The sequence below is a fragment of the Ostrea edulis genome, chromosome 7, assembly GCF_947568905.1.
Source record: "Ostrea edulis chromosome 7, xbOstEdul1.1, whole genome shotgun sequence".
NCBI lineage: Eukaryota > Metazoa > Mollusca > Bivalvia > Ostreida > Ostreidae > Ostrea > Ostrea edulis.
The window spans coordinates 69,581,694-69,604,460 of NC_079170.1; the positions used below are offsets into that span (position 1 = coordinate 69,581,694).

At 36.9% G+C, this 22,767-nt stretch overlaps 1 protein-coding gene across 1 annotated transcript in view; it reads left to right on the forward strand.

Moving 5' to 3' along the window:
• LOC125654976 (uncharacterized) overlaps positions 1 to 19,553 on the forward strand; it is a 48,419-nt gene extending 28,866 nt beyond the window's left edge. The window contains exons 12-19 of the mRNA XM_056145217.1: positions 10,522 to 10,583; positions 10,697 to 10,712; positions 11,729 to 11,804; positions 12,860 to 13,890; positions 14,099 to 15,114; positions 15,471 to 15,526; positions 15,778 to 16,402; positions 16,627 to 19,553. Of these exons, the coding sequence (XP_056001192.1) occupies positions 10,522 to 10,583; positions 10,697 to 10,712; positions 11,729 to 11,804; positions 12,860 to 13,890; positions 14,099 to 15,114; positions 15,471 to 15,526; positions 15,778 to 15,833 (2,313 nt within the window). The 3' untranslated portion in view covers positions 15,834 to 16,402; positions 16,627 to 19,553. The remainder of the gene's footprint in view (positions 1 to 10,521; positions 10,584 to 10,696; positions 10,713 to 11,728; positions 11,805 to 12,859; positions 13,891 to 14,098; positions 15,115 to 15,470; positions 15,527 to 15,777; positions 16,403 to 16,626) is intronic.
• The last annotated feature ends 3,214 nt before the right edge of the window (positions 19,554 to 22,767 follow it).

Below are 22,767 nucleotides of genomic sequence, written 5' to 3' on the forward strand. Positions count from 1 at the left end.
CACTAGATTCTCAGTGTTTGTTTACAGTTATCACTAGACTCTCAGTGTTTACAGTTATCACTAGATTCTCAGTGTTTGTTTACAGTTATCACTAGATGCTCAGTGTTTGTTTACAGTTATCACTAGACTCTCAGTGTTTACAGTTATCACTAGATGCTCAGTGTTTGTTTACAGTTATCACTAGATGCTCAGTGTTTGTTTACAGTTATCACTAGACTCTCAGTGTTTACAGTTATCACTAGATGCTCAGTGTTTATTTACAGTTATCACTAGATGCTCAGTGTTTGTTTACAGTTATCACTAGATTCTCAGTGTTTACAGTTATCACTAGATGCTCAGTGTTTGTTTACAGTTATCACTAGATGCTCAGTGTTTGTTTACAGTTATCACTAGATGCTCAGTGTTTGTTTACAGTTATCACTAGATTCTCAGTGTTTACAGTTATCACTAGATTCTCAATGTTTGTTTATGGTTATCACTAGACTCTCAGTGTTTACAGTTATCACTAGATTCTCAGTGTTTGTTTACGGTTATCACTAAATTCTCAGTGTTTACGATTATCACTAGACTCTCAGTGTTTACAGTTATCACTAGATTCTCAATGTTTGTTTACGGTTATCACTAGATTCTCAGTGTTTACAGTTATCACTAGATTCTCAGTGTTTGTTTACAGTTATCACTAAATTCTCAGTGTTTACGATTATCACTAGACTCTCAGTGTTTACAGTTATCACTAGATTCTCAATGTTTGTTTACGGTTATCACTAGATTCTCAGTGTTTACAGTTATCACTAGACTCTCAGTGTTTACAGTTATCACTAGATTCTCAGTGTTTGTTTACGGTTATCACTAGATTCTCAGTGTTTACGGTTATCACTAGATTCTCAGTGGGTTTTTTTTACAGTTATCACTAGACTCTCAGTGTTTACAGTTATCACTAGATTCTCAGTGTTTGTTTACGGTTATCACTAGATTCTCAGTGTTTACGGTTATCACTAGATTCTCAGTGTTTGTTTACAGTTATCACTAGACTCTCAGTGTTTACAGTTATCACTAGATTCTCAGTGTTTGTTTACAGTTATCACTAGACTCTCAGTGTTTACAGTTATCACTAGATTCTCAATGTTTGTTTACGGTTATCACTAGATTCTCAGTATTTGTTTACAGTTATCACTAGATTCTCAGTGTTTACAGTTATCACTAGATTCTGAGTGTTTACGGTTATCACTAGATTCTGAGTGTTTGTGTATGGTTATCACTAGATTCTCAGTGTTTGTTTACAGTTATCACTAGATTCTCAATGTTTGTTTACGGTTATCACTAAACTCTCAGTGTTTACAGTTATCACTAGATTCTCAGTGTTTACGGTTATCATTAGACTCTCAGTGTTTGTTTACAGTTATCACTAGATTCTCAGTGTTTGTTTACGGTTATCACTAGACTGTCAGTGTTTACAGTTATCACTAGACTGTCAGTGTTTGTTTACAGTTATCACTAGACTGTCAGTGTTTGTTTACAGTTATCACTAGATTCTCAGTTTTTACGGTTATCACTAGATTCTCAGTGTTTACAGTTATCACTCGATTCTCAGTGTTTGTTTACGGTTATCACTAAACTCTCAGTGTTTACGGTTATCACTAGATTCTCAATGTTTACAGTTATCACTAGACTGTCAGTGTTTACGGTTATCACTAGATTCTCAGTGTTTGTTTACGGTTATCACTAGATTCTCAGTGTTTGTTTACGGTTATCACTAAATTCTCAGTGTTTACGATTATCACTAGACTCTCAGTGTTTACAGTTATCACTAGATTCTCAATGTTTGTTTACGGTTATCACTAGATTCTCAGTGTTTACAGTTATCACTAGATTCTCAGTGTTTGTTTACAGTTATCACTAAATTCTCAGTGTTTACGATTATCACTAGACTCTCAGTGTTTACAGTTATCACTAGATTCTCAATGTTTGTTTACGGTTATCACTAGATTCTCAGTGTTTACAGTTATCACTAGACTCTCAGTGTTTACAGTTATCACTAGATTCTCAGTGTTTGTTTACGGTTATCACTAGATTCTCAGTGTTTACGGTTATCACTAGATTCTCAGTGGGTTTTTTTTTACAGTTATCACTAGACTCTCAGTGTTTACAGTTATCACTAGATTCTCAGTGTTTGTTTACGGTTATCACTAGATTCTCAGTGTTTACGGTTATCACTAGATTCTCAGTGTTTGTTTACAGTTATCACTAGACTCTCAGTGTTTACAGTTATCACTAGATTCTCAGTGTTTGTTTACAGTTATCACTAGACTCTCAGTGTTTACAGTTATCACTAGATTCTCAATGTTTGTTTACGGTTATCACTAGATTCTCAGTATTTGTTTACAGTTATCACTAGATTCTCAGTGTTTACAGTTATCACTAGATTCTGAGTGTTTACGGTTATCACTAGATTCTGAGTGTTTGTGTATGGTTATCACTAGATTCTCAGTGTTTGTTTACAGTTATCACTAGATTCTCAATGTTTGTTTACGGTTATCACTAAACTCTCAGTGTTTACAGTTATCACTAGATTCTCAGTGTTTACGGTTATCATTAGACTCTCAGTGTTTGTTTACAGTTATCACTAGATTCTCAGTGTTTGTTTACGGTTATCACTAGACTGTCAGTGTTTACAGTTATCACTAGACTGTCAGTGTTTGTTTACAGTTATCACTAGACTGTCAGTGTTTGTTTACAGTTATCACTAGATTCTCAGTTTTTACGGTTATCACTAGATTCTCAGTGTTTACAGTTATCACTCGATTCTCAGTGTTTGTTTACGGTTATCACTAAACTCTCAGTGTTTACGGTTATCACTAGATTCTCAATGTTTACAGTTATCACTAGACTGTCAGTGTTTACGGTTATCACTAGATTCTCAGTGTTTGTTTACGGTTATCACTAGATTCTCAGTGTTTACAGTTATCACTAGATTCTCAGTGTTTATGGTTATCACTAGATTCTCAGTGTTTACGGTTATCACTAGACTCTCAGTGTTTACAGTTATCACTAGATTCTCAGTGTTTACAGTTATCACTAGATTCTTAGTGTTTACGGTTATCACTAGACTCTCAGTGTTTGTTTACAGTTATCACTCGATTCTCAGTGTTTGTTTACGGTTATCACTAAACTCTCAGTGTTTACGGTTATCACTAGATTCTCAGTGTTTACAGTTATCACTAGACTCTCAGTGTTTACGGTTATCACTAGATTCTCAGTGTTTGTTTACAGTTATCACTAGATTGTCAGTGTTTGTTTACAGTTATCACTAGACTCTCAGTGTTTACGGTTATCACTAGATTCTCAGTGTTTGTTTACAGTTATCACTAGATTGTCAGTGTTTGTTTACAGTTATCACTAGACTCTCAGTGTTTACGGTTATCACTAGATTCTCAGTGTTTACGGTTATCACTATAGACTCTCAGTGTTTACAGTTATCACTAGAGTTTATTTCAGTATCTATACTTACCTGCATCGAACATTTTGCAATATGTCACGGACTCCTACTACTATGCCCGAATAATTTTTAGAACGAGTTATCTTCCCTTAACCCACTCTTCAATACCCAACATCCGGGTACCTCAGTTTATGTTTGGGCAGCCATTTTGTTTGATGCGGATTTTTTCTCGGGTGAAAATTTTCAGGCTTTTTACCTACTACTGTGCATTTATGTTTTATTTACTTGATATAAATACTTGAATTAGAGTGTTGTGTCGGTTTAAGAGCGTTTTTTGAACCGTGTTTGATTTTATACTCTATTATAGTTAAGTTTATCGTTCCTCGTGTCGGCCACGTGGTTCAAGCATGGCAGAGGATTCGTATAAGGAATGTAAATGATGTTGCAGGGAGATGTCGTGCATTGATGAGCATGAAGATTGTTATCGACATCGGTCTTGCTCAGAAGCTCTTCCTTGTAAGGTCTGTAGAACTTGGTCTAAAGAGAAATGTGGCGCTGTGGCGCGCATGATAGAAAAACACAAGCAGAAAAATAAGAAGCCTGCGACAGTGTCAAGACCTTTTACGCAAGTGGACCCTTTTAAAGGTAAGAAAGTTGCCACACCCGTGGAGTCTTTGCGGGACAAGACCACACGTGTTCGTGTTCTAGATGTGGAGCCTACGATAGAGTTTCCCACTGTTCTGTCCTCAGAACAGATTACTGTTACCAGCAACGAAGCTGCTATGTCCAGTCATTCCCATGACATCTCGGACAATTGTATGGCCGTTCCGTCCTCGGAACATGAGAGCCCTATTACTAGGCCAGGTCATTCCTATGACCAAGTAAGCCAAAATGTTGCAACTCCAGTAGGTATGGCCAATTTTCTTCCATTCAGTATGGGAGGTCAAGCGCCGCAAGGGCATATGAATTTCATGTTCCCGCCATGGATGATGGGAAATATGCAGGATATTATAGACAGGAGGGTTGCTGAATTGCTATCAAACTCTAAGCAAAGTCCGGCTGAGACACAAAGATTTGGACCAAGATGGGTCAAATACTAAACGCAAGAGATTTAGCAAGTTTCAACCTCACTCTAGAAACGTTTCAGATTCATCTGAAGATGATAGAGATGTATTGTGCATCACTGAATCATCACGTGAATTTGACGAAACAGACAGTCGCTCAGACGCTGGTCAGTCATCAACTTTTTCCAACCCAGGAACATCTAATGTTGATTGGAAAGGTTTTGTTTCCAGAGTTGCATCAGATCTCAGTATTCCTATGAAGGAAAAGAGCGGAGACTCGGAGTACAAGTCATATGTTGCTGAACATTTACTAACTCCAAAAGAGGCCAAACAGTTCAGTCTTCCTTTAGAGGGTTCGGTTGTTCACGCACTCGAAGAGGTTGACAAAGAATGGCAAGATAGGGGTAGAATTAGATGTTTTCGATCAGCTGATGATCAGAAGTACTTGGTGAATGAGGATCACTTTAAAAAGTTTTGTTCCTCACCACAGTTAGATGAAAACATTGAAGAAGGCATCATGTGTTCATCTGAACTTAGAAGCCAGAAAGGTGCAATGCCTTATAAATTTAACAACAAGGCATTTGAATCTACAAACAGTGAGTTTAGAAAAATGGACATGAGTTCGAGACTGTTACTGAGACAGATTTCCTATGGCTCATTGATTACAACTTTTCTAGACAGAGCAGTTTCTGACGAGGATAGACAAGAGGCTATCCAAGCTTTATCTCAGCTGTTTCATGCTATGGCCGATGTGACTTCCAGAGTTATGCTTAACTCTGTTACTGCTAGAAGACGTCTTTATCTAAAAGACATGGCTTTCAAAAATAAAGCAACTGAGAATAAATTGCTACGCCAGTCTGCAATTGGTCCTAAATTGTTTGGGGGAAAGTTTTTTGAGGTTTTGCATAGCAGTGCAGAGAACCTGCGAGATGCTAAGGAAACTCAACATCTCAGGGATTTGAAGCGAAAGGACCTGAAAAGGAAAGTTGATGACTCTAGAGGGTCAAAAGCTTCAGATAAGACAGCATACTCAATTCCTAAAAAGAGGAATTTTGAAGGATATGATAGACAAGATAGGTCAAAGGATAGTTCTTCCTTTCGATACAAACCGCAGGGTAAACAAAGCTTTAAAAAGCCGGAAAACCCTAGATCGGGGTTTCGCCCAAGAAAACAGTAGGTCAAATCAAAGCAAAGATTCCGCCAGTCGGAGGCAGACTGTCGGGATTCATAGAGAAATGGAAGCAGATAACTTCCGATCAATGGGTTTTAAACATAGTCCAAGAAGGACTTCGTCTTCAGTTTTCTTCTAGGCCGGCAAAAAGCGGCGTAAGAGAAACTGCATTCAGTTCATTACAGAAAAATATATGTATATCCGAAGAAATAAGAGAATTATTAGAAAAAAGAGCAATAGAATCAGTACCAAAGAGCCAGGAAGGCTTAGGTGTCTACAGCACATTCTTTTTAGTTCCAAAGAAGGGCGGAGGGCTTCGTCCAATTTTAAATTTGAGAAATCTAAATGTACACTTAAATGTTCCACACTTCAAGATGGAGACTTTCAGAACAATCAAACAGGCTGTAAAGAAAAGAGACTGGGTGATGACCCTAGACCTAAAAGATGCATACTTCCATGTACCAGTATGTCAACAACACAGACAGTACCTACGGTTTTGCTTTCAAGGAAAGCATTATCAGTTCAGAGTAATGCCATTTGGACTGGCAGTAGCTCCAAGGGTTTTCATCAAGATAATGGCAGTAATAGGCCAGTTTCTGCAATCACATCAGATTCACATTTTCATGTACCTGGACGACTGGCTAATCAAGAGCCAACACCACCACATGTTGATAAAGCAAAGGAAATTTATACTGAACCTACTTCACAGTTTGGGCTTGTTGGTGAATTGGAAAAAGTCACAATTAACTCCAACTCAGGAGGTAGATTACTTGGGAGCTTACTTCAATCTGACAGAAGGAGCAGTATTCCCTTCAGAAGAGAGGTTTCAGAATCTCTTAGAAGAAATTGCCCAGATACAGAGAGCAACACAAATACAAGCTCACAAATTTCTCAGGCTCCTGGGATTAATGACAGCATGTATAGATTTGATTCCATTAGCCTACTTGCATATGCGACCTGTCCAATTTTATTTCCTGTCTTTATGGCAACCACACAGAGACAGTTTGTTAGCCATGATTCCTATCAATCAGACATTGATCATTCATTTAGAATGGTGGAACAACAGAATGAATATTTTCAAAGGGGTTCTTCTTTACCAGGAAAAGCCAGAGGTACTTTGGACAGATGCTTCAGAAATGGGGTGGGGTGCTCATTTAAACACCCTTCAAGTGGCAGGGAAATGGAGTATTTCCCAACAGAACCATCACATAAACTGGCTAGAAATGAAGGCTGTGCAATTGGCGCTAGTACAGTTTTTACCCCAAGTCAAAGGCAAACGAGTCCTTCTCAGATGCGACAATTCAACAGTTGTTTCGTACATCAACAAGGAAGGCGGCACCAGATTGATGCTACTTTGTCTGTTGACATGGGAGATTTTTCAATGGGCAAGGAGTCACAGTATTTTACTCAGTGCAGCCCACATTCCAGGAAAAAGGAACATTCTTGCAGACGATCTGTCCAGGGGTCGATCAAACATTCGACTCGCAGAGTGGAGCCTGAATCAAGATATAGTGAAATGCATTTTTCAGGCTTTCGATCCCCCGAATATAGATCTCTTTGCAACCTGGGAGAACAGAAAGCTTCAGGTGTATTGTTCCCCATTTCCAATGGAAGGAGCCTTTGCAACAGATGCACTGAGTGTAAGTTGGACAGGGATGTATGCATATGCATTCCCCCCTCCAGTTCTGCTTCACTTAGTTCTCAAGAAAGTAACACAGGAGCCCTGTTCAATGATATTGATAGCCCCACATGCACCTCGCCAATCATGGTATCCATTGCTCCTGGAACTACTCATAGACCATCCAAGAAAAATTCCAATAGTGTCAAGTCTTTTAACACAGAAAAGAGGTCAAGCTGTTCATCCAGACCCAGAAAGTCTAAGGCTAGTAGCTTGGAAAATATCCAGCATAAGACGACTAAGAGAAAATTTTCTTCAAAAGCTCAAAACTACATGGATAAGAGCAGAAGAGCATCAACCAAAAGAGTCTATGACGCTAGACTGCGGATATACAGAAGCTGGTGTAGTGAACAGTGTGTCAGTCCACATTCTGCCCCTATAGAGGACATGGCAAATTTTCTGATATATTTGCACGAGACAAAAGGATGCAGAGCATCCACCATCTCTGGTTATAGGACAGCTATTGCCACAGTTCACAAAGGCTGGAGCAAGAGTACAGTAAGTTCTGAAAAGAGCTTGACTAACTTGATTAAGGAATTTTCAATACAAATCCTTCAGTTAAGCCATTGTTACCTAATTGGGATTTGCCAACTGTGTTATGGGCTCTGACCAAACACCCTTTTGAGCCCATTGAGTCTATAGATATCAAATAACTGTATTTCTGGTGGCTTTAGCATCTGCAGCTCGTGTTGGTGAAATGCATGCTTTATCAGTCAAGGAATCAAATTTTAGAGAAGAACCTTCAGAAATTTGACTTCTTCCTAATATGCAGTTTTTAGCCAAGACTCAGCGACTTGGTAAAGTATGGAATCCCATATTTATACCCCCCCGCAACAAGTTGGGGGGGGGGGTATACTGGAATCAGGTTGTCCGTCCGTCCGTCTGTAGACGCAATGGTTTCCGGACTCTAAAGCATTATCCTTTCCACCTACCGTCACCATATCATATATATGGACTACCCATGGGATGAAGATGTTCCCTATCGATTTTGGGGTCAAAAGGTCAAAGGTCAAGCGCACTGGACATCGAAGTAGCAATATGGTTTCCAGGCTCTAAAGCGTTATCCTTTCCACCTACAGTCACCATATCATACATATGGACTACCCATGGGATGAGGATGTTCCCTATCGATTTTGGGGTCAAAAGGTCAAAGGTCAAGCGCACTGGACATCGAAGTAGCAATATGGTTTCCATTTAAATTCTTTAATGGCTTTTTCCATCGCATGGAGATGCTGTGTTCCTAGATACCTTTTGGATCATAATACTGAAGTTTTACCTATTACCAACACCCTTTGGGAGATTGGGGTAAGCGGGAGGTATTCTTAGTGAGCATTGCTCACAGTACCTCTTGTTATTCCTAGATTTGACAGGTTCGCAACAGAGCCAGATGATTTGTTGCTGTGTCCATGCAGATGTTTAAAGATGTACAGAAAGAGTACAAAGGAGTTCAGAAATCAAAATGATGCACTTTTTCTGACATATCAAAAGAATTTACATAGGCCTGCGGCAAAAGCATCTATTTCTAGATGGATTGTTTCTCTCATTAAACATGTCTATGAAAATTCACCTGAACTGAACTTGAAAGAAGTTAGAGCTCATGATACCAGACGCTTGGCATCATCTTGGGCCCTATTTAATGGAGCCTCAGTGAAAGAGATTCTTCAAGCAGCTCACTGGGCGTCTGAGAATACCTTCACCTCATTCTATTTGAAAGATGTATCTTGGGGAGAGGAAAACTTTGCCAGATCTTCTATTTTGAAAACAATGAAGTGGGCAAAGAAACAGTAAGGGTGAGAAGATCTTTTAATTTACTCTAATCCCTCCTCCTATGGCTACAAATTCTGTTTGTTGCAAAATGTTCGATGCAGGTAAGTATAGATACTGAAATAAACTGAGGGTTTTTTAAGGTAAAACCCCTGTTTATAAGATATCTATACTTACCTGCATATTCCCTTCCCACCTCCCCACTTTTAGAGTTTTAAGGGGTGTATTTTATTTTTTCCCTCACATAAACTTAGGTACCCGGATGTTGGGTATTGAAGAGTGGGTTAAGGGAAGATAACTCGTTCTAAAAATTATTCGGGCATAGTTGTAGGAGTCCGTGACATATTGCAAAATGTTCGATGCAGGTAAGTATAGATATCTTATAAACAGGGGTTTTACCTTAAAAAACCCTCATTCTCAGTGTTTGTTTACAGTTATCACTAGACTGTCAGTGTTTACAGTTATCACTAAATTCTCAGTGTTTGTTTACAGTTATCACTAGATTCTCAGTGTTTACAGTTATCACTAGATTCTCAGTGTTTACAGTTATCACTAGACTCTCAGTGTTTAAAGTTATCACTAGATTCTCAGTGTTTGTTTACGGTTATCACTAAATTCTCAGTGTTTGTTTACAGTTATCACTAGATTCTCAGTGTTTACAGTTATCACTAGATTCTCAGTGTTTACAGTTATCACTAGATTCTCAGTGTTTGTTTACAGTTATCACTAGATTCTCAGTGTTTACGATTATCACTAGACTCTCAGTGTTTACGGTTATCACTAGATTCTCAGTGTTTGTTTACAGTTATCACTAGATTCTCAGTGTTTACAGTTATCACTAGATTCTCAGTGTTTGTTTACAGTTATCACTAGATTCTCAGTGTTTACGATTATCACTAGACTCTCAGTGTTTACGGTTATCACTAGATTCTCAGTGTTTGTTTACAGTTATCACTAGACTCTCAGTGTTTGTTTACAGTTATCACTAGATTCTCAGTGTTTACAGTTATCACTAGATTCTCAGTGTTTACAGTTATCACTAGATTCTCAGTGTTTGTTTACAGCTATCACTAGACTCTCCGTGTTTGTTTACGGTTATCACTAAATTCTCAGTGTTTACGATTATCACTAGATTCTCAGTGTTTACGGTTATCACTAGATTCTGAGTGTTTGTTTACAGTTATCACTAGATTCTCAGTGTTTACAGTTATCACTAGATTCTCAGTGTTTGTTTACAGTTATCACTAGATTCTCAGTGTTTACAGTTATCACTAGACTCTCAGTGTTTGGTTATGATTATCACTAGACTGGATCATAATCTATTGGCTGGATATTTCCCATACTTTAATGAATAATGCTTTAATGATGCAGATTCATGTGGTATACTAAACTCTTATTTTAATTTCAGAGCCATACTATTAATGGGAACACGGGAGGCACAATTAATTTAACTGAAACAGTGTTAGATAAGTAAGTGATTTCACAATAAATTTAGCTGTAACAGTGTTAAATAAGTAAGTGATTTCACAGTTAATCTAACATTCTATTCACCTCTTTATTTCTTCATTTCTATCTTTTTATAGGGATGGGAAAGAACAGGTATGATGCTTTTTGATAAAAATCTTGTCGCATGGAAAATTGTGTTGCTCCTAGCTATTGCTACGGTTTGTTGGCTAGGCTTTGAACCTTGAACTTGGGGGAAATTGTTTCAGTTGCTAAATTTATTATTTGATTGAAAAATTTTGAGCTTTATGATTGGCTGAAATCCAAAACACTAGAAAACATAAAATGTTATGTTCATCTGAATGTGTTGTACAGGTGTATATAACATTCAATTATTTCAATATCAAACCAAAATTATATTGAAAATTGATTTATACGATTGGGTATTAAATTTTTGGTCATACAATCAAATTTTACATCTTCTCCTCAATTTTGACAAGATCTTGCACTGTTATTGTTGTAAAGAAATTGTGACTTTTATCACTAACTGGAGTATAATGATGCTGAACCTGATCTAGATATGACTGATCAGGTATTGCATGGCAAGTTCTAGTAGCCAGTTTTGATGTCTTAAATTATAAAGTCCCACGTGAAACAAAAACCTGCATGATCTCTAATCACTTTTGACTAGGTCTTTCACACTATTGGTAGACAAAATGGCTGACTTGGTGTCTTTTCATGGGCTCTACTAGCCAGTTTCAATGTTTAAAATTTTCAGTCATAATAATGAACCAAATTTTGACATTTCTCGGTCAATACAATGGCTTAGCGACCCTTAAAGGACAATTGTCACTTGCCCTCAAGGTTGACCCAGTCAATATTGTACTTCTTGGTTAGCTAAACCATCGTATTGACTGAGAAATGTCAATAATTGTGCAGGCGGGGATGATAATCTATCAATTAAGTTGAATTGGCCTCACTGTAAAATTTTGTACTAGTAAAGATGAAAGAAAGAAAGAAATTGCATACGAATCTACAGAGTGTTTTGTTTTTGTCAGTGGACTTACGAGAGAAGTCAATGAGAAAAGTGGAACTACTGTACCAAACTAAAGGTTTTGTCAGAAAAATATGTTCTATGTTTTTTTACAAAATTTGCGTTTTTGTCATTTCAGGAACAACCTGTGTGGAATCAGATACAAAAGGACCCTGAGAAGTTCGAGCTCTTCTTCATGATATCCAAAATAAATGGTAATTAAATACACGTATTCTCAAATTTTCAGGATGTTCCAAGTTACATATTTACCAATGCTGGTCCTTATTTCCTGTTATTTTATTCAAGGAATGAAAATAATTTCTATTCATCTTTATATACATTTATACAATACAAAGTAAGTTTTGTCGATTTGTGTGTGATAACAACAAAGCAGGTTATGAAAAAGCATAATTTGTCCCAACTTGGTTCATATAGTATGAAAGGAGTAGAAATGACTTTCATTTTTTTGTGATTTGATACTTTAAGAAGCATTCAGTGTGATATGAATAATAATGATAAATAAAAATCAGAAATCAAATTTTATATGAGACATGGGGCAATATTGCCATAGCAACAGAATGGAAAGAAAGGAGCGAAATGATTGATTGCATATTGTTTAACATCCCTCTCGAAAATCTTTCACTCGTATGGCGATGTCACCATTGTCAGTGAAAGACTACTAAATTTAGGGTTTTTCATGACAAGCAAGGGGCACTGAGGACCTACTCTAACCCAGATCCCCACGGGATAAGGAGCCAAATGCATGATGATATCATCATGTTTTGCAACTTAATGTTAGATTAGTTTATATGATATAAAGAATATTCATGAAATGAAATGGATCAATCAACTTGCATTTTACAAGTGAAATTAAATTCCTGCCATCACATGTATATGTATGACAGCTTTTAAGGTACATGTAGTACTCTACATCGTCATAATGGCTGACTTCCTTTAAAAACATGGATGAAAAAAATCGATATCAGCAATATTTGACTTTTCCTTTTAAATACATAGCCGAGTAGCTCAATAGATTAGAATACCGACTGCTGAACTGTAGGTCGCAGGTTCGAGTCCAGCAGGGGTTTTAGATTTTTTTCAGGTTACCTTCAACTAAAACTATATTTTTTGACAAAATAAAGTAAATTTGAAAATTTTGAACTTGAAAATATTGTGGTACATATCCGCCACTTTTCATCTACATCAAATTTCTCTGGTGTAGCATACCTCCTTAACCCATTTGTTTTTTTTGTTTTTTTTTTGTAAACAGAGCCTGAACTCCAAAAAAGAGGCTTTCGAACCATAGACTATTCTTTTTTTGAGAAAGACCCTTTGAATAAAACCATGCCTTGGGAAAGAGTGTTCTGTCTACGATGTAAGAAAAATAGGAGAATCTGTCCATGTGGACCTTTTAGAAAATTTGTGGAGTTGGAGCCTACAGCCATGGAGCCTGTCACTGTAACAAAGCGAGAGGATCTGGACTTAAGGCTCGGGACTATCAATAAAAAGCCCATTCTTCAGGACTTACTGAATAAAGAGTTTGAACGTCATGCCATTCTGAAAGAAAGAGATAGACAGCGATTAGATGAAATCAGTGCCAATTTAAAGAAAATCCCAGAAGGCGAAGAAGTGGATCTCAAAACTAGGGAGGAAATTAAAGGTTTCTTCGAAGCTGTCCTGAAAAAAAGAAGGAAATGTGATGACGAATTTGTTCCTCCAACCGAACAAGCTATGAAGGAAAAATTTCAATTCGAAAGGGAGAGGTTATTCAAGAGGATGATTGTGATGGGAAAAGATCGAGGAGTGGTAAAGGAAATGCCTGAAGGAATGAAAGTAAAGAAGGAAGCAGAAGAGGAAAAGAGGCCTAATGGGGGTGAGAAGGAAAATGTAACAGAGAGGAAAAGTAATGACACAAACAACAACAAAGACAAACTTGTCAAAACTGAAAAGGATGTGGGTATTCATAATGAAAGTAGAGATGAAGCAAATACACAAACTGAAAGTAAACCAAAAGAGAAAGTAGGAGGAATAGTAATTGAAGAGAGGGGTACCAGCCTTAATGAAGATGATGATTCAGAAATACAGAAAGGACATGTGAATCACTCAGCAGTAACAGAAGAGGCGGTCAGAGAGAAAGAGGAGGTGGTGGAAAATGTAGGTGAAGAAAAGAGAGAAAGCATAGCAGAAGTCAGAGAGGAAGAGGAGGCAGTGGAAAATGTAGGTGAAGAAAATAGAGAAAGCATAGCAGAAGTAGATGACAAAGGACTCGAGAGCATTTCTGATGAAAGTGATGAAAATTGGGTAATTATGCTCTCTGAAAAACAAAAATCTATGTATTTTATTTATGAATTCATTTTGATTTACTTTGGTAGTGTACATGTATAAATCCATTCTATACTGTTGTAATCCTCTTGCAATTGTTGTTTTGATATTAGTAAATATGCCACAGTAAAGTTTTTTTCTTATGGACTATAAAGTTAATTCATTATGATGATTACTTGTATTGTAGGAAAGCGTGGGCAGTGATTCAGCTGATGAATATCAAGATGCAAATAAAAATATGCCTTTAGAAAATGACATAGTGGACATTTCTGAGCCTTCAAATAATTGTGTAAACACACAAGCTGTAGAGCAGGAGAGCTACGGGCTGACAAAGACAGCAGACGAGACCGAAACTGGACCAAACGGGAAACAAGCAACAACCCAAAGCCCAGAATCAGAGAATAATGAGAATCATCTGAGTACAACCGAGAATGAGCCCACTCAGCCAGGGGTTGTGAAAGGTCAGTTAAGCAAGGAAAGGGAAGCAACTCAGTCTAATAAGGAGGAGGCGGCACATAGTGGAGATACACAGCAAGGCCTGACAGAGGAAAATCAGTCAACTGTAACTGAAGAAAATCAGTCAACCATGACTGAAGAAAATCAGTCAATTGTAACTAGAGAAAATCAGTCATCTGTGACTGAGAATGAGCCATCCCAGGCTAAAGAAAATAAGTTGTTATTCTCAGAGAAATTTCAGCTGACTCTCAAGAAAGAAGAAAGTTTGGGAAGTATGGTTCACCCATTAAACCACAAGGTTCAGGACCAGTCAAACAATACTCGGTCATCTGTAACAGATCTAGAGAATTCAACCAGGACAGAACAAATCCAGCCATCTATAACAGACCAAGAGCAGCCAACCATTACAGAACAAAACCATTCAACCGTAACACACCATGAGAAACCAACACCCGACAATCAGAATCAATCTATGGAACAAGTTACGGTAGAATCATTCAGCAAAAAGCAAAATTCGACTCAGACAGAAAAAGTTCCAGTAGAATCGCTAAGCAAACAGCAAAGCTCGACCCAGACAGATCAAGTAACAAGTACAGAAAAGGAATCAATTAATCATGAGGAAAAATCTACAAAAGACAAGCAGTCGTCCACTGTAGACCAGACTGAGACATTCAGAGGAGACCTGAAGACGTGCTCATATTGTGAGACAGAGGAACCGGCTGCTAAAACATACAAAAAATGTCTCAAGTAGGTCTGCTTAGATTCTGTGATGAAAAATGTTGAAATTCATTGTGAAGTACTGCATATGGGGAAATTTCTGCCTATATACATTGAAAAACGATTTTTGTATTTTAAATTTGCTGCTCAAGTATATTGATAGTCATCCACTTTTATATTTACCCATGGTGGATGAAATGAAGGAAAATAAGATGGGGGTTAAATTTCTTTGTATAAAGCACTTCAGGAACATTGAAGTTCAAAAATATAAACTCTTCAGTAAAATCTTGCCAGGTGATTTACAATGACCGGAATATGCACAAATTTTATTTCTTTATCGGTGAGAAATCATATAGAGTAAGTTCTGTTTTTCTTTGCTTTTTTAGATGCAAGCAAGAAGGCATTATTAGTGCCAGGTATTATTGTGGGAAAAATTGTCAGGGTAAGTCTTACAAAATGTAGATATTTGTCAGGGTAAGTCTTGCAACATGTAGATATTGTAAGGGTAAGTCTTACAAGATGTAGATATTGTCAGGGTAAGTCTTGCAACATGTAGATATTGTCAGGGTAAGTCTTGCAACATGTAGATATTTGTCAGGGTAAGTCTTGCAAGATGTAAATATTGTCAAGAGTTAAATGAAATTTTTAATTGTATTGTATTTGATGGACAAATGAAATATGTATAAATTTCAGCCTTGGATTGGAAGTCACGTCACAGAGAGGAACACAAAAATCAGCTCCTGGACTGAAAAACATAAGTCGTCCAAGTCCAAGATAATTCAAAACCAACTTTATGTATAATATTCATGTAGATAAAATATCACATGCATCTTAATGTGTAGATCAGATAGATTACGTTGTACAGTTTTATTTCTCAACAACGTTTTATTTTCGCTATGTTTGCTGAAGGAAAAATTCGTGAAATTAACATAGCAGTGGAAACAACAAAATTGTAGTCTCAGTGAAATAAAAATAGATTTGTTCGAAAATGTGAAACTATAACGCAGTGACGTGACACAAGTATAGTAGCCATATTTCTTTGCATTCCATTTCAACATTTTATTTATGTGTTTATATACTATGTACAGCTTAAAATTCAGTCCTGTTTTTTTCCATGGTATCTTGTTTTACATGTACATGTATTCGTGTAGTTTTTATGATGTGTCCAGTCTGTGAAAATGTTATTGTTAGATCCTACTCGCTGCATGCAGATTTGATTTGACGATTTTGACTTACAGTAAGAGTAGAGAAGGCTACCTACAGCAACTATACGTGTTGATTTTAATGTGAATTTTAGCCCTCTTCCTGTGTAGAACAGGTATCCTGTGTATAACTTACTGTGTAGAACAGGTATCCTGTGTATAACTTACTGTGTAGAACAGGTATCCTGTGTATAACTTACTGTGTAGAACAGGTATCCTGTGTATAACTTACTGTGTAGAACAGGTATCCTGTGTATAACTTACTGTGTAGAACAGGTATCCTGTGTATAACTTACTGTGTAGAACAGGTATCCTGTGTATAACTTACTGTGTAGAACAGGTATCCTGTGTATAACTTACTGTGTAACATTTTATGTCACCTGAGCATATGGGTGATCTCTTGCTATGTCTGCTCGACCCTCGTTGATTTTTTTTTTGTTCTTTTACTTTTGAACATTAATTTTCAACAGAAACTACTTGAATATCTAATATCTGTCACCATATTTTATGTGTTGCATCTTTCGGGGTATGTAAACAAAAAAATGCCATCTTTGAGTTCTAGGGGTGGGACCAAAAACTTTGAATGATGATGTCATCTGTAAAAAAAAAATTCTTTACACCTGAACATGCTGCAGGCAGAGTGAATAGTTATCATGATCATGGCGTACCAAACTTGTGAAATCCACGACTCCGGGGACATAGGTTCAGAATAGATATAATAACTCCAGGGAATAAGATCAGGATAGGCAGAATAACTCCAGGGAATAGGATCATGATAGACAGAATAACTCCAGGGAATCAGATCATGATAGATATAATAACTCCAGGGAATAGGATCATGATAGACAGAATAACTCCAGGGAATCAGATCATGATAGATATAATAACTCCAGGGAATAGGATCAGGATAGTTAGAATAACTCCAGGGAATAGGATCAGGATAGGCAGAATAACTCCAGGGAATAGGATCAGGATAGGCAGAATAACTCCAGGGAATAGGATCAGGATAGGCAGAATAACTCCAGGGAATAGGATCAGGATAAGTTGAATAGGTCACATAGAAAATATATTTAATCTTTTAAAATTACTCCAGGGCGTGCAGCAAACAAACAGAAGGCATAACGTTCTAGTGAGCACTGAGACCAAATCATTTTGACCAATAGGAGAATGCGTAATTTCGTCTTGAATGAAAAATGAGAAATAATGGTCCATGCATTTGATCGCCATTAATTGACAACATACACTCGAAAGATGCAACACGTCGTGTTTCTTTTGAGCGATACTCGGGTGAGCCTTGAGGTCTGCGGTCGTTGTGTTTATGGTGAATTGTGTAATAGAACATATTTAGATTCATATTATTTTTATTTTAAGGATTGTCTTATTGTATTTATTTATTTATATTTACATTTCCAACGAGTTTGTCTTTGATCTCCGTACAAATTGAAATTATAGTTATTTCCTCATATACTAGTATGCGATGCAGTTGTAAACAATGTGTATATGAAATCATAAATTTAGTTCACCTGTCTCAACGGCTGGGAATTTGGACAGAAATGAAGGTAAAATGAAAATATAAAGATTAAACCTTTTTTTTTTTTTTTAAATTAATGTGGGTATGTGAACTGCAACACTTCACGCCGCTAATGCGCTTCAGAAAATACGCCGTTTTTTCAAAAATTGTATAAATTTTTGTGTTTTTTGTACGAAGTTTTGATTTCCATGTAAGATTCACGTGCAGCCTTATTTACATGCGTTGCGCACGTGTTATTTTTGGATTGTACATGTATGGTATTCCGTGTGTTTTCCTATTCCAGAACACCGTTGGGGTGTATTCGGAATATTTTATTTTTAGGTCACCCGATTAAACTCGGGTGACCTATTGCAATTGGTTGTCGTCCGCCGTGTGTTACATGTAACAGTTGAACATTTTAAACTTCTTGATAACTACCAGTCCAATTCTTTTCAAATTTGGTATGAAACATCATTGGGAGAAGGGGGACATACATTGTAAATTTCCTGACTCCAGCTCCCCTGGGGCCTTAGGGGCGGGGCAAAAACTGCCCAAAACTGACCAATTTTCAAAAATCTTCTTCTCAAGAACCACACACATGTAAGAAAAACTAAATGCATAGTGATGTAAAGCAGGAAAGCCTCTACCAAAATTGTAAATTTCATAATCCTCCGGGTAGGGTTTCTGACCCTAGGGCGGGGCCAAACTTGGTATAAAGTGTTTGTGTAAAACACTTAAATAACATCTTCTTTAGTGCTATTGATACTAATTGAAAGTAAATAGAAAGGGCAGGTAGTCCTTTACCAAAATTGTAAATTTGATGATCCCAGGGGTAGGGGTTTTGGTATCAGGGTGGGTCCAAGATGGTCAGTTATTAAATTTGTGAACAATAGACATTTTTAACTTCCTTTTGATAACTATCATTCCAATTCTTTTCATATTTGGTATGAAACATCTTTGGAACAAGGGGGACATAAATTGTAAATTTCATGATCCCCGGGGAAGGGGTTCTGACCCCAGGGCGGGGCCAAACTTGGTATATAGTGCTAAATGGATAGGGCAGGTAGTCTTGCCACAATTGTAAATTTGATTTTCTCCAGAGTAAAGGTTCTGACCCCAGGGTGGGGCCAAACTTAGTATATAGTATATGTATGTACATGTATGTGTAAGTTTGCTGATACTGTATAAAATCTAAATGCATACTTAGGAATAGCAGAAAAGGATGTACAAAAAATGCTGAATTTCATAACCCAGGGTTATGACTTTGGATACAGTCCAAATTAGTCATATCTTTTGATGTTTTAATGTTAATACGCCTATTATTTAAAGCTTTTCATCAGTGTATGCACTTTTGAGGGCAGTGGAGGTTTAAGAACAGATCTTGTTTTATACTGTTGCTGAACATTAGAATTTAGCTTAGATATTCAGAACATGAATTTTTTTTCTAGATTTCATAGCCCATGGAAGTAGTGATACTTTTTCACTAGTATTCAGGTGACCGATAAGGCCTGTAGGCCTCTTGTTTTTGTTTTTTTAATTGTCAGTAGCATATCATTGTTGAATGTTCAACTTCAGGAAATCCGCTCTGTTGTTACTTTTTGTGTATTAACCATGTACTTCGTTATGAACTGCAAATGTTATTGGTGTACCGGGATGCTCTCTCACTATATATATATATATATATATATACATATATATATACACGAGTTTGCGAAATCAAGTCTACCAATCCATTAAATATTTATTTACCACTTTAACACGGGGTGTTGTAGTTATTTGCCATATTTTTAATTTCGTTTTTGTTTAACACAAGACGTTTAACACATTTTACTTGGAATTCCTATACACGTGCAATTTCCGAAGGCATTTGGCGACAAAATAGGATCACAATTATTGACACAAGTATAGAGGCTGATTTGTGTCATTTTACAATTTGTCGTCTTTCCGTTATTTTGAGGCAAAAAGACGACAAAACGATAATTGGCTACTTTTAGTCCCGAAATGATGAAAAGACGTCAAAACTAATACAGGCGAAAGACGAATACAGGCGAAAGACAACAAAGAAAACCAGCAAATTAGTGACCAATTTTGTTGTCTTTTCGAGGCAGAAAGACGACAGAACGATGATTAGCGACTTACGAAAAGATGACAGGGTTTTAAGAGTCGACATGAATTCTTCTATTAAATACACTATAGTAGAATTTTCAGCGTTCGATATATCAAAAATACATCTATATTGTACAGACGGTAGAAACAAAATACATCTATATTGTACAGACGGTAGAAACAAATTATTTTAAAAGTGTATGAGTAAATTCCTCTAAAATATTCTCTCGGTGTCCGCGGAATCTGGAACGTTTTAACAGTGTCTCCAACAAATGATGATCAATCTCGTCCACCGACTCTGTACTAGAGATATCAGTATGGCATGACGTATCTAATACAGTGGTGGATCCACGGGGAGGGGGGTGAATCCCCCCCCCCACCCCTTCTATCAGAAAATTTTGCTAAAAAGGTAAAAATATCGCATTTTGAGTATGGACCCCCTCCCCTTTGAAAACCAAAATTAATGGTAGACCCCTCCCCCTCCTTCAAGTATTACTGGATCCACCCCTGCAAGATAACAGTATGACAACAATATGGGCACACACTTTAACTACTCTCGTGCTAGTTTTGCATGTACAATACCAAGCTGTTATATCAATCAGCTGTCTAAACGCGAATACGTTTCTGGGTAGGCTACACATCATTTGTCGAGGTCTAGGCTACACATCATTTGTCGAGGTCTAGGCTACACATCATTTGTCGAGATCTAGGCTACACATCATTTGTCGAGCTGTAGGCTACACATCATTTGTCGAGGTCTAGGCTACACATCATTTGTCGAGGTGTCGGCTACACATATTTGTCGAGGTGTAGGCTACACATCATTTGTCGAGGTGTCGGCTACACATCATTTGTCGAGAGAGGAAGTGAATCGGAGAATTGCAGTACTCGGCTATATATATATTTCATACAAAACCATATATTTTCAACAACAAAAAATTCAGAACGCATTTCTTGATCAATTTTGATGAAATAAAGAGCACTGATCTCGGAAGTATTCACCGTGGCACATTTAATAATTTCAGAATAATCATATAATAATCTATTGTAAAGGTCAATTTTAACACGAAGTTTGATCATTTGAGAGTATACTTAATCTTTCTATGTGTTATTTTGGAATTAAAAAAAAAAATAACATGAATAAATTGTTAGGCCTACATGTATCTCTCTGCAAGATTTCATCGTAACGTTGTTTAAAAATTGATATTTCTAAACAAAATGGTTTTTATTTCATCCACATAGAGGGAAAATTGGCTCCAAGAGAAGATTTTGAAAAAAGATTGATTCACATGAAATATAGAGAAAACTTTGGGAACTTACTTATGGCCAAGTACTTTATATCCGCCACTATGTCATGAGACGGACTTGGGCTATTCTTTGTTATAAGTAACATTTACCCCCTATATATATATATATATATATATATATATATATATATATATACTAGTCGAAAACAATAAAAACACTAGACAAACAAATGCAAATTCAGTTCCAGTAGGCTACATGCTCAGACCCCCTGTCTCAGTTCCAGTAAGCTACATACGGCCCTCAGACCCCCTGTCTCAGTTCCAGTAGGCTACATACGGCCCTCACCCCCCCCCCCCCCCCCTCCCCCCTTACCGTACTTCCACTTCCATTTTCTGGCTACGCGTCCGTCTCTCGCATTCAAGGTCAGTAACTCTATACTATATACATTTACAGTAGGCTCCCTTTCTGAAACTGACGAGCAGACGACATTCTTTTGCATCTCTAGGAAAGTAAGTTTTAAGCTATTAAAAGAAATTATCACTTACTTCAAAGTCAATAGATAAAGTGTTATTTTGATATTTTAAAACAAAGTAATGCTAGGATTAATCATTGTGTGTGTGTGCCCGGGTTCGTGAATTCGCCGAGTATATAGGCCTACATAGGTCTAGCCTAAATCTGGCACAATATTTCGCTATTTATTGAATCATTTGCTTAGATTTCAAAAGAATATAATAATTATGTTAGAATATTTTCACGACATTAAAAAATCTTGTGGTTTTGAAGACTAAGGAATTTGTTTACATTAAGCTTCACTCGAATTTCCTGTGGCATTTTTATTGAAAATGGAAATATTTTCTGCACAACTAGGCTAAGTGTCGAATCTTGGAATATTTAAAACTAAACTCAACGTTTTAAAGAGTGTGGGTGCCGTTTTCTCTTATCTCCCTACCAGTCTACTAAGGTCTAAGTACCACAGGCACCTGGAGTGTGGCCGGATAGATTGTATAGATCTTATATACTGCCCCCCCCCCCCCCCCCCTTTCCAGAATGAAATTATTTTATACAGAACTACAAATATATCCAAAATATGTTATTTCCCAACCGATCACCATCATAAGTCGATAAGTAGTTCTGGATAGTCAGTCTGTACTTTCTGTAAGCTTCAGAGATGACCACTTGTGAGATACTAATATATTTCCAATCGAGGTCCCTCAAGGGGCAGCATGAAAATACATACAAATAATGTACATGTATATACATATAGGCCTACAAGTAAAGAAAGAAGTGATTACATAACACATAGTTATATACAAATACAGTGTCATATATTGTTCAAAATAAATTTTCCAGTTATATTTAGAATGGATGGCTCTCCAGAACATAGTATGTAAATGAATTTTTGTTCATCATTGAGTTTGGTAAGATTTTTAACTGTTTTTTCTATAGCACCACAAAAAGATTTTCTTTCATCAGCAAACTTTTCACATTTAATAAAAAAAAAAAAAAAAAAATGAATCTCCTCACCTAATAAACCGGAGTTGCATTTGTTACATATTCGTTCATTCCTAGTAATACCAGAATATTTACCAACTTCAATCATTAATTTATGTAGTACAT